Consider the following 12500-nt stretch of genomic DNA (forward strand, 5'->3'; position numbering starts at 1 on the left):
TGCCTAAAGGGGGATTCCCCCCCCTCCCCCTTGCAATAATAGAACCCGGAAACAATGGGCCAATGGAACCTCTCTCTCTCTACCCTCTCTGGTAACACACTCATACATTCTCAATACAACGTTAATGTAATACATTTACACACACACACGGCATTCAGCTGTCATCTTTTAGTAAGCAGACTAACTAAGCACACGGGTGTAATGTATTTCAAGGGAGATTGAGAAGAAAACCTACTTAGCGTGTAGACTTTGGGGGGCGCTGTGACGCAGAGCGCTAAGTCCCCTACATCTGTGCTTGCATGCCCATGGGGACACAGGTTCGAATCCGGCCTCCTGAGTCATATCCCAATCCTGCCCCGTCTCTCTCTCCTACTCATTTTCTATCTCCATCTTTGACTGTCCTGTCTAAATGAAGGCTAAAATGCCCAAAAACAAATATTTTGAAAAAAGTTAAGGACATTGCACTGCTATTGACGTAGTGCCCCCAGGCTATATAACTCTCTCTCCTTACAACCACACAGCATACCTGGAAGGGACACTGTGTGAGATTTTTAGTTGTTTATTTCCAGAATTCATGCTATCCATTCACTAATGTTACCTTTTTCATGAATATTTACCAGCACCATGAAATTCTAAGGATTCATTATGACTGGAAAAATTGCACTTTTCATACATGAAAAGGGGGATCCAAAGAAAGTGGATGTAACCAAGAAGCGTCATTTTGTTTACTTTCCGGTATCCACTTTATGTCGGGTGAACGCCCCTTTAGGAGACCTTCTGTTAGGAGACCTTCGGAGTCCTGATGTTGAGAATCAATGAAGTCCCCTTAGCGCTGTAGATGGCGGTAGCGCACGTCTTGCGCAAACACCTCAAAAAGAGAAGAAGAAGTAGGGGACAACGCCCCCTTAGGAGACCCAACTTGAGCACACGCTTTTGCATTGAGTGGGCGTGGTTTGCGATATCTTTGTTTGATTCAGTATTTTTGGGTGGATCTTCTCCATGGTCCGCCATTTTGAATTTCCAGAAATAGCCATTTTTAGCTGCAAAAATGACTCTACTTGGGCCATACTAGCACATATTAGTTTATTACTTAGTAAACTATCATGAAAAGGTCAAATTTGGCAATAGGCGACACAGTTTCAATGAGCAGCATAGTTGCAGTACCTTTTTTGACCATTTCCTGCACAGTGTCCCTTTAACACTTGATATCCTCCCCTGCGTCTCTCATAGCCATTATTATGTAGACAGGATCAATCTGCCCGCATACGGTAGGGTGCCTTAACACACTGCACCACAGCACCCCTGGGAGTATTATTAACTAGGGATACACATTTTTTCACTTCTGATCCGATCCCGATATCTAAATTTGGATATGTGCCGATACCGATACTACTCTGATCCAATACCAGGAAACCAATTAATAAGCAAAAAGTAACAAGTGAAAAAGTAATAATCCCATCCTGAAAACTAATATGCAAGTGTTATGATATAAATTTAACATTACACCGGGCTGAATGACAGCATCAGGAAAATTCCGATACTTTGGGAAAATTCCGATCCGATCCGATCCGATCCGATCTCCGAATTATGTTGATATCTGAACCCGATACCGACACACCGATACCGATATCCCATCCCTAATTTTAACCCTCGACATCCTCCGCTGTGTCTCTCTGCCAGCCGGCGTTCCTGAGCGACATGCCGGAGCCCATGACGGTGGTGCCCGTCTCCATACCCATGACGGACAGCAGCAGCACCCACTTCCGCACCATCTCCAACACCAACCACCACCACCCGGGCCCCTCGGCCGGCCCCGACACCGGGCCCCCCTCCCTCTCCCTCTACATCCCCACAGGGGGGCCCCACAGCAGGGGGGTGGACACCACAGCAGGGGCGGCGATGGGGGGAGAGGGGGAAGAGGCTGGGGTAGGAGCGGGCGCCTGCATGGCGATGTCTCCCGGTGGCATGGAGGTGGAGGGCATCGGGGCCATGGCTCGCTTGCTGCACGACGGCGACGAGGGACGCAACAGCCCCGGTGGGAGACCACTCGCCAAGACGGACTCGCCGTCCAAACGAAAAGGTACAGGAAGTGACTGAGGGGGTATGTTCGTTGTGTGTGTTATTGGATGTGAGTGTGTATGTCTATGTCTATGTGAGTGTGTATGTCCACATCAAGAATTGCATGCTTTATCATTTTTAATTAAACTCACATTAGTGAATAAGCAACCTTTGATGATGTGTACAACATGCTGCGCTTTGATTAACAGTCAATTTCTTTAATACCCAAGTACAGTAGCTGAAGGTACAGACAATCAATAATTTGGCTGCAGCATTATCAGCTAATTATGTGCAAAGTAACATATTCATAGACCGTGCGTGTGTGGGTCAAAGACGTCCAACATGTCCTTCAGTGCAACGGATACTTTTGCTTACTGCAAAAAAAGAGATTTTTTTTATTACTATTTTTTTGGCTTGGCTGTCATGCATTCACTTTTCATTTTTTTTTTTGAAATGTCATGTTTTCACAGTTACAGTAAGCAAAAGCATCTGTTAGCACTGAAGGACAGTGTCATGTTGGACGTCTTTGACCCGTGTGTGTCTGTGTCTGTGTCTGTGTTTCTGTTATCAACATGTTGACCTTGGTACAGTGAGTCTCAGTGTGTGCGTTGCAATATGCGACCTTGCCTCCTCCACTTGCCTCCTCCACTTGCTTCTCTCCTCGTACCAGGAAGTAATATGTCATGATGACATCACTGACAACAGCATTATATTTCAATATCTTGCAAAAGCTCAATTGTAGAGTCTTTTTCTCATTTGCAATTGGGATGGTGAATGAAAAACAGTCCCTCAAAAGTTGTTGTGGCTAGGCTGACAGCTGGGAAACTTTATCGTTTTCTCCACGGAGGAGGGGCCAGGAGGCGGGACGAGGAGACAAGCGCAAGTGGAGGAGGCAAGGTCGCATATTGCAACGCACTCCATGTCCCATAGTAACTGATGTTATTTCTATGTTGGGCAGACAAGAGGAGCCATCACCTGGGCTCTGATGGAGTCTACCTGGATGACATCACAGAACTGGAGCCCGAGGTGGCCGCCCTCTACTTCCCCAAGAGGTAAATCGATTAGAGATGTACAGGATCCAAGATCCGGTTCCGAATCCGGCAGGATAATAGGATTTTTCACAGGATCCGGATCCGGCAGGATCTTAAGCAGTGGATCCGGTATCCGGCAGTTACCTAAAGATCAGGATCTGGTGCATCTCTAGCCTAGGTTTTTCAGTCAGTCTTTCACAACCCCAATTGCTGCATGGAGTGAAAGAACTTTGGAAGCGGCCAGTGCAGGCAGTGTGGCAGTAAGTCAATGAGTCTAAAAAATAGTTTGAGCCAACGTAATAAAAAGGGCCCACGTGTGCGAGTAGGCTATGTGTTTCAACCCTTTCGTAGGATCCGGTATCTGGTTCCGGATCCGGCAGGATCTTAAGCAGTGGATCCGGTATCCGTCAGGATCCTAAAAATCAGGATCCGGTGCATCTCTAAAATCGATAGAAAGAAAAATGGCCGACCAGAAAAGCCAATATTCGTACTGCGGAAACAAGCAAAAATGTTTAAAAAATTCAATTCAATTTGATTCAACTCAATTCAGTCTACAATATTTGGCAAAACCAGGACAGAAATGAAAAAAGACAAAACAAATAAACAAAACAAATAGAATAGAGAATAATATATTTAAAATACATACAGACATTTCAGCCAATGCAATTAGTCTTGCTATGTAGTTAATAGAGAACAGTGTACAAATAACTCTATTGATTCATCATACATACGGGAACCCAAAGAGAGCAAATGCTTTGCAGACATAAATAAAGTTCTGTCAGATCCACTCTAGTCAAATATGAGACGGGAAACAGAGATATATTTCAGAAGCTTTATTTCACAACAACAACATGACATTGTTTGACAATGATTAGTCTGGTGGAGCAGGGGAGGTGGTGGGACCAAAACAAGCAGCAAAAAGCAATGACAGGCAAAAAATTTTTTGGTAGTTTAAGTGAAGTGCGCCAAATGTGAGCATCCAATTGCAAGCTGCAGCTGATTAACCAAAGCGCAGCTAATTAGTGGAGAGTTGTATGGGTTGGGTCGGTGTCAGCCAGTAGGCAAAAAGGTGCGTTGACTACATGGTCTGCCAGAACTAACGCAGGTTGCTCGATAAGTGCAGTCGCGTGTTATAAGGAGCAGTGGCGTGTAGACCAGTGCCGTGTCTCAAATGTAGGGCTTTCAGGCCGACCAGAACGGAGCCGGAGCCGGAGCCGGAGCCGGTGCCCGCACCAGTTACGTTCAGCACTGAAGTGCTTATCTGCGAACCCCCCCCCCCGTGTTCATACCGGGCTCTGAACTTTTTCCGCACGTGACTGTGTTACCCGGATGAACCTGCTGACGGCCACGCTGTCATCACGGTTTGGCGGAGAAAAACGTAGTATTTTGCGGTTCGCATTGCGAACCAACTTTCCGGTTTGCGAACACAAATATCTGTGGCGTGAACACGACAGCCGGTTCATGATTAGGTGCGGGAACGGGCTCCAGCACGGTTCTCAGTCGGCTTGAACGCGCTAATGGTGTATTTGTGCAGTTCGGGCCCTATGTCTCAGTGCATAGGTGCATAACTTTAGTCCGCAATTTGAGACACGTTACCGGTACATATTTTCTCAAATCCATCCTCCTATCCCCCTCTTCTTCTCCAGTGAAGGCGCTTGCTCGGTGAGGCTCTCCCACGACGTCCGCAGTGCCAACCAATCCCCTCAGTCCGTGGGCAGCAGTGGAATGGACAGTGGGGTGGACAGCTACTCCGACCAGCCGGGAGACCTGCCCTCTATCGCCATCTCCCTGTGTGGAGGACTCACTGACAACAGGGAGATCACCAGGGGTAGGTGGAGAGAAGACCTCTGTATGCCTGTCTGTCTGCTTGCTACACCTGCCATACCACTGATGTTATAATGTTGGTGGTACAGCTGGAGCAGCTCTGCGTGTGTGTGTGTGTGTGTGTGTGTGTGTGTGTGTGTGTGTGTGTGTGTGTGTGTGTGTGTGTGTGTGTGTGTGTGTGTGTGTGTGTGTGTGTGTGTGTGTGTGTGTGTTTTATATTATTCATGTGTGTTTTATTGTATTTATAACTTAGTTAATATACATTTTATCTGTTCTGTTTTTATTTTATTCTGCATTCTCTGCATTTTCTTCACTTCGGAGTAATTTTACTCCTGCAAGTCCTACTCACTCTAGCTCTGTAGCTGTCTCGTGTGTCAGGGTGTGTTTGGAGGAGTGTTGTTTTACTGTGAGGCCAGGATATCATTCATGTGGCGGTGACACCCCCAAACATGTCTCAACTCCCACCCCCTCCACCACCCCACCACCCCAACGCCATACCTACACATGCACACACCCACCAATACACATCTGCTGATGTCCCAAACATGTCTCAACCCCCATCACCCCACCACCCCAACGCCATACCTACACATGCACACACCCACCAATACACCAATCCACACATCTGCTGATGCCCCAAACATGCCAAACATGTCTCACACAGACACACCCACCAACCCCCCCACACACACACACCAAACATGGCTCAAACAAACAACGCTCCTCCCCCCCATCATGTACACACACACACACACACACACACACACACACACACACACACACACACACACACACACACACACACACACACACACACACACACACACACACACACACACACACACACATGTCAAACACCTCCACATATGCTGAGTCTGACGGTCCGCACCTGTCTGCCTCTGTCTGGGCCCCCCTACAGAGCAGTTCGAGGAGAGGGCCATCAGTTACCGGGAGTTTGCTGACAACCCGTCCCTCATCGACGACCCCAACCTGGTGGTGAAGATCAGCGGCAAGTAGGTATCCCTGGAGGAGGGCGTAAAGTAAATAGATCTGCAGAATGACGTTGTTGTTGTTGTTGTTGACAAACGTGACGTCAAAGTGAGAATTCCAGCGTGTCACAAAGGCATTTTGGGAAATGCACTTGACCTACATATGGCACTGTAGCTCATGGCCGGCCCGGCCACTGAGAGTGACCTACATTTTTGTGTTATCTAGATTTTAAACTTGCTTTTAGTATTATCAAACTAGTTTGTCCGGTGCCCGTCACCATCAGTGTCCCCTTGCATTATCTAAAGTTTAAACAAACAGAGAGAAGTAAATCGTTTTTTGTGGAGCTGACAGGATAGGTTTCATCCCAGTGTTTATTCTGTCTAATATATAATATTATATATATATTAGTATTACTGTATAGCCGTCGTGCTAATGATGACGACAATTTATTATTGTACTATGTCGTTATATTTTTTTGTAGTACCAGTGAGTGTAATAGAATAGGACTATTCATGGGTAATAGCAATAGTAAATAGTACGGTATAATAGCAGTAATAATAATAACGGCTTCTGTGTTAAAGATTAATGTCCCTTCTTCAGGTGTTCTGCTGTATTAAGATGTTGAATAGTGTGATAGTGTGGTTTAGTGTGTGTTAATGTGTAATGCAGTATTATAGCTGTGTTCATGTGTAATGCAGTATTATAGCTGTGTTCATGTGTAATGCAGTATTATAGCTGTGTTCATGTGTAATGTCCCTCCATTAGGTATTATAACTGTGCTAGTGCTTCCCCTCTGCTGCTATTAAGACTTCGACTAGTGCACTAATGTGTAATGTCCCCTCTGTAGATATTCAATAAGAGTGTTGATGTATAATGTCCCCTCTGTAGATATTCAAAAAGAGTGTTAATATGTAATGTCCCTCCTTTGAGATCTATAATTGTGCCGATGTGTTAATGTCCCTTCTGTGTAGGTATTATAACTGTGTTAATGTCCCCTGTGTGTAGGTATTATAACTGTGTTAATGTCCCCTCTGTGTAGGTATTATGTAAGGGTTAACGTTCGGCGAGAAGGTCGCTACCGTGGAATAGCAGCACGACAGAGAGAATCTTTAGACCCCGACGCGGAGCGGAGGGGTCTTGTTCTCTCTGAAGTGCTGCTATTCCACAAAGCGACCGACTCGCCGAAAGTTAACCCGCTTATTATATGGATATACTTAAATGATTCACACATGGCGGGGACATTTCTTTAGGCCTATTTAATGTGAAGTCTGGGCTATTCTAGTTTTTAATGTCAAAGGATTGTTGCTGCGCAAAACAAAACAGTGCCGTTGTGGAACACCGCTAACAGCTAGGTAGCCAGGACAACAGGTGTTGTCTATCACAGCAGCTGATTAGAGTCTTGTTGAAAAGTCGCTTTAGCAGTGAAAAGTCTTGTTGCCATTGACAGCGGTCTGTTATAGACCAACCCGTCCGTTATCGAAAAATAACAGACGTGCGAACGTTGGGGAGCCCCGTTGAAATGAATGGAGCATTCGACCGATGACGTCACAACCATATAATAAAACTGTGTTAATGTCCCCTCTGTGTAGGTATTATAACTGTGTTAATGTCTCCTCTGTGTAGGTATTATAACTGTGTTAATGTCCCCTCTGTGTAGGTATTATAGTAACTGTGTTAATGTCCCCTCTGTGTAGGTATTATAACTGGGCCACTGCAGCCCCTCTGCTGCTAGCCATGCAGGTGTTCCAGAAGCCCCTACCCAAGGTAGCCTACACTTCCTCTTCCTCCCCCTGCTCTTCTTCTTCCTCTTCTTCTGTTTCCTCCTTTTCCTCATCATCTTCCTCCTCCTCCTCCTCCTCTTCTTCATCTTCCTCCTCCTCCTCTTCATTTTCCTCTTCCTCCTCCTCTTCGCCATCCTCCTCCTCATCATCATCCTCTTCTTCCACTTCCAATTGTTCCTCTTCCTCCCCCTCATCTTTCTCCTCTCTCTCTTCTTCCTCCCCCCTTCCTGCTCAAGACACTGGCCTTGCTTGAGCATGTCTGGCTGTCCAATGTCCAAATGATGCATTATTTGTGGACTTGATATGGTATCATGTGTGTCCAGTCCTCTCTGGTTGGATTGTGTACCACATTTGACTTGTACAAAGAGATGCAGCTGCGCGCAGTCAGGAATTGTCATTTCATATCATTGTGAACTGAAATTCTGGCTGCATGTGGCGCCATCTATTTGTACAATTTGAATTGGTCACTGATATCAAATCCAGGATACAGATTAGATACACAAAGCCTCCAATTAATCTTCATATACAATGGTAATGATATATAATGAAATATGTCCTTCATAGTAATGTAATATGTTTTTGACTTAATTTGATTACATTTAGTTTATACGCACTACATGTGTGCATGGCATTGGAAATTGTCTGTTTATAATTGCATGCCACTTAGGTATCACAAGAAATACTGTCCAAGCATACATTTATAGCATATATTTGTAAAATATAGCATGCCACTATCCAACCTACTCAAGCCACAATAACAATTCTATGTAGTCCTTTTCAATTATGGAGAGTCTCTGTTTGTTTTGTCAGTGTCTGTGCTCCCTCGTGTCAATGTCATGTGACCTGGCCTCCTGACTGACCTGACCTGTGCACTCCCCTGGCCGTCCAGTAAACTTGTTTTCTTCCCTCTGTTTCTCTCCCCCCTGACCCCTGACCTCTGACCTCTGACCTATCACCCCTGACTCTTAACCCCCCCACCCTCTCCCACCACCACCACCACCACCCACATCACTTTCTTTTGGGTTGTCACCTCACCTCACCTCACCTCACCTCCTCCCCATCTATTCCCTCCCATCACCTTTCCTACTTTGCGTTTTCCCTTTACATTGCCACACCTCTTGCCCATGTCCTTACATGTATCCCATTGTCCCTTTGCTTTCTCACGTCCCTATTGTCATTGTCTCTTTGGTTTTTCCCCAATGGTGTCCCTTATTGTTGTTATCCTTTGGTTTTGCCCACATTTTTACCTCAATGTCATGCTCTACTGTCCCTTGGTTGCTTGTTTCTTTATTTATTTATTCGCCACATATATATTCACCTTATATTATTTGTGACTGCTGCTGTTGTTTTTGGCGCGTGTGTGATTGTGAAGTCCTCCTGTTTCCACTATATCTACTCCGCTCTGGGCTTCATCTCCTACTGCATGCCCAGCGTCTTCTGGGCTCCCGCCGTGTGCGCGGCCCCCGAGGTGCAGATTCCTCTATCCCAAACTGTGTAGACACTATAGGCAGAGATTCTTTAAGTATAGGAGATATGCCAATGTAATAGGTTTCTATGGGCAGCTAACATGACCAGGTTCCGGTTTGTCTAAAGGGGCGTGTCATAATACTCCTAGCATTGAATAGAACAGTCCTTAGGTCTGCCTAGGTCTGCCTAAAGGGGGAACCCCCCCCCCTCCCCCTTGCAATAGTAGAACCCAGAAACAATGGGCCAATGGAACCTCTCTCTTATCTACTCTGTCTGCTATAGGACTTCTACTTTAAATTATATTGCATTACACATATAGTGAATTAGGTTCAAAGAGAGCACCTTCTGGTCTGCTGTGGTTTGTGCGGCCCCAGAGGTGCAGACTCCTCTATCCCCTACTGTGTAGACGACACTATAGGACCTCGACTTCAAATGGTGGCCCTAGGGCCAGATGCGGCCCTTGGACAGCAAGGTTCTGGCCTGGCCCCCCATAAGCCCCTTGAAATACAGAATTGTTTTTCGGAATTTAAACATAAAAGTATAGCTTCCTTTATCGCGCTGAAACGGGACATTAAAATAGGACATTAAAATGCAGGAAATTACATCTAAGAAATGCAAAACTTTCTTTCTGGGGGAGGACCCCCAGACCCTCCACTTCAATGAAGTGTCCCATATTTTTTTCATTGACAGTCGGCTTTCATAATACATACGTATAGTTCGGCCCCTTTACTGGGAGAAATTTGAAAAACTGGCCCTCGTTGACATTTAATTGAATAGCCCTGCCCAATAATGTTAAATCACATGACATTATATAGCTGATAGCTGACAACTTAAAGTGAATGAACGAGCCATATCATAGATGGCAACCTGGCCCCAAGTGATGCATACTGTATGCAGGTGTGACGTCAATTTCAAATTAAAAGGTCAATAGAATCATGTCTCTACTCCCCAAGTCTAGATTTGCTAATAAAGCCATTAATGATGAACTTCTTGACCGACCGACCAATTGATCAGACAAACACAACAGACAGACCAAACTCCTCCGAGGGCCCAGGTAATAACTTCAGAGTTCAGAGACAGGGCAGTCTATACTGACAAAGAGATGCAGTCCTGTCTCTGTGGAGAATGTACATTAAATTACATGATGTTACAGAGGATTAGGCTAAAAAACAGACTAACAGACACAGCTCCTGAGTGTACATTGTACATTAAAATCACATGATTACATTGCATTGCATGACTAAATATAGTGGTGGTATGCAGTGAATTATGCATTAAATTATTACATTATTATTATGCATTAAATCACATGATGTTACAGAAGATTAGGCTAAAAAACAGACTAACAGACACTGCTCCTGAGTGATCTTATTGCATTGTACATTTTACATTAAAATCACATGATTGCATTGCATTGCATATTCGAAAATCGTGATAAAATTGTGAAATCGAAGTTGTGATTTTAATCGTGATTTAATCGTGGCAATAGTGACCTACCTTTGAGAGCATCCTTGAAGCCAAACATAGTGACAGGCTGGTGTTCCTGGCCAGAAATCTGTCCACCTATGTTTCATGCTATTGCCTTTACATAATTATTACAATTCATTTTATTTTGCTAATCCCGTATATAATTAATTCTTGGTTATATTTCATCTTGTTGTAATTTTCAAAAAAATCTGCAAAAAATCAATAATCGTGATTAATAATCGTGATTACGATTTTGAGCAAAATAATCGTGATAATGATTTTTTCCATAATCGTGCAGCCCTAGCATGACTAAAGATAGTGGTGATTATGCATAGGAACAGACGGTGTAATAAAGAGCAGTGCAGACTCACAGGCGCATCCTTGGGCCACGAAGAAACCATTTTATTCTCCCTACATGAAGTACTATGGCATAGACCCAGACACAGTCTCATCTTCAGCTCCTCATAACTCTTTTCCTTCTTCAGTTTCATCATTTTTTATTCTCATCAGGACTGTGCAAAATACAGATCAATGTAATTCAGTTCGAGATCTCAATTCAATCTCGAGTTCAACTTTTTTGCACCGCCCTGCTTTCCGCCCCTCTTTCCAGAGCATTTGTCCCATCCTTCCAGTGCGTGTGTGTGTGTCTGCGAGTGTGTGTGTGTGAGTGTCTACGAGTGTGTGTGTGTCTCCATGTGTGTGTGTGTCTCCATGTGTGTGTGTGTGAGTGTCTACGAGTGTGTGTGTCTCCGTGTGTGTGTGTGTGTGTGTGTTTTGTTTTTGGTTTTGAGTTTGAGTTTGAGCATGCCCCCCTTGTGTCCCTGTGCTGCAGGCGGCTGTGGAGGACATCGTCAAGGAGAAGATGCCCAAGAAGGGAGGACGCTGGTGGTTCTCCTGGAGGGGGCGGAGCAGCAACTCCAAATCAGTACGTTTCTGTGTGTGTGTGTGTGTGTGTGTGTGTGTGTGTGTGTGTGTGTGTGTGTGTGTGTGTGTGTGTGTGTGTGTGTGTGTGTGTGTGTGTGTGTGTGTGTGTGACTGTGCTGTTATTGAAAAACACTTAAAACCTTTTCTGTTTACATTTGACACCTCTGCTGTATTTCAGGAGTCCACATCGGAGATGGGAGCTGATGAGGATAGGCCTCCTACACAGACAGACTCTCTCAGGTAACACAGCTGCCTGGACATCAGGGGTATTCAATTAAATGTCAACGAGGGCCAGTTTTTCAAATTCCTCCCAGTAAAGGGGCCGAACTATCTGTATGTATTATAGCTGCCGACTGTCAATGAAAAAAATCTGGGAGACGTCATTGAAGTGGGGGGTGTGGGGGTCCTCCCCCAGAAAGTTTTGCATTTCTTAGATTTAATTTCCTGCATTTTAACGTCCTGTGTCCCGTTTCAGTTCTATACAGAACCCATACTTTTATCTCCAAATTCTGAAAAACGATTCTGTCATTCAAGGGGCTTGTGGGGGGCCAGAACCTTGCTGTCCAAGGGCCGCATTTGGCCCCAGGGCCGCCATTTGAATAGCCCTGCTGGACATCATCATCTTCAAGACCTGCTTAACATGTCACTTATTCCACCGGTTGCCCAAGTTATATTAGATTAGATTCTTTATTGTCCCATAGGGCTGGTAAGGCTGTTTGAAGTGTAATGCAGTATAGTGTGAGGAACATGTGTATATATGTTGTCCATTTCGCAGCAACTTAGTTATTCATAATGTTTTTTACCTGATTGAGGTCTTTTTTAAAGTATTTTTGTGGGGCTTTTATTATTATTGGACAGTGTGAGAGTAGACAGGAAATCACTGGGAGAGAGATGATGGGGTAGGGTCGGGAAATGACCCCGTGGGCAACGTAAGCCCCAAATGTGGGGGGGCTAAGCG

The 12500-nt window shown here is 44.9% G+C and overlaps 1 protein-coding gene across 1 annotated transcript in view; it reads left to right on the forward strand.

Moving 5' to 3' along the window:
• Positions 1–12500, forward strand: part of lpin1a (lipin 1a) — a 72916-nt gene that overhangs the window by 50185 nt on the left and 10231 nt on the right. The window contains exons 9-16 of the mRNA XM_063184115.1: positions 1681–2080; positions 3017–3110; positions 4736–4917; positions 5833–5926; positions 7598–7667; positions 9057–9143; positions 11451–11543; positions 11721–11782. Coding sequence (XP_063040185.1) covers positions 1681–2080; positions 3017–3110; positions 4736–4917; positions 5833–5926; positions 7598–7667; positions 9057–9143; positions 11451–11543; positions 11721–11782 — 1082 coding nt within the window. The remainder of the gene's footprint in view (positions 1–1680; positions 2081–3016; positions 3111–4735; positions 4918–5832; positions 5927–7597; positions 7668–9056; positions 9144–11450; positions 11544–11720; positions 11783–12500) is intronic.

This window comes from Engraulis encrasicolus, chromosome 19, assembly GCF_034702125.1.
Source record: "Engraulis encrasicolus isolate BLACKSEA-1 chromosome 19, IST_EnEncr_1.0, whole genome shotgun sequence".
Taxonomy (NCBI): Eukaryota; Metazoa; Chordata; class Actinopteri; order Clupeiformes; family Engraulidae; genus Engraulis; species Engraulis encrasicolus.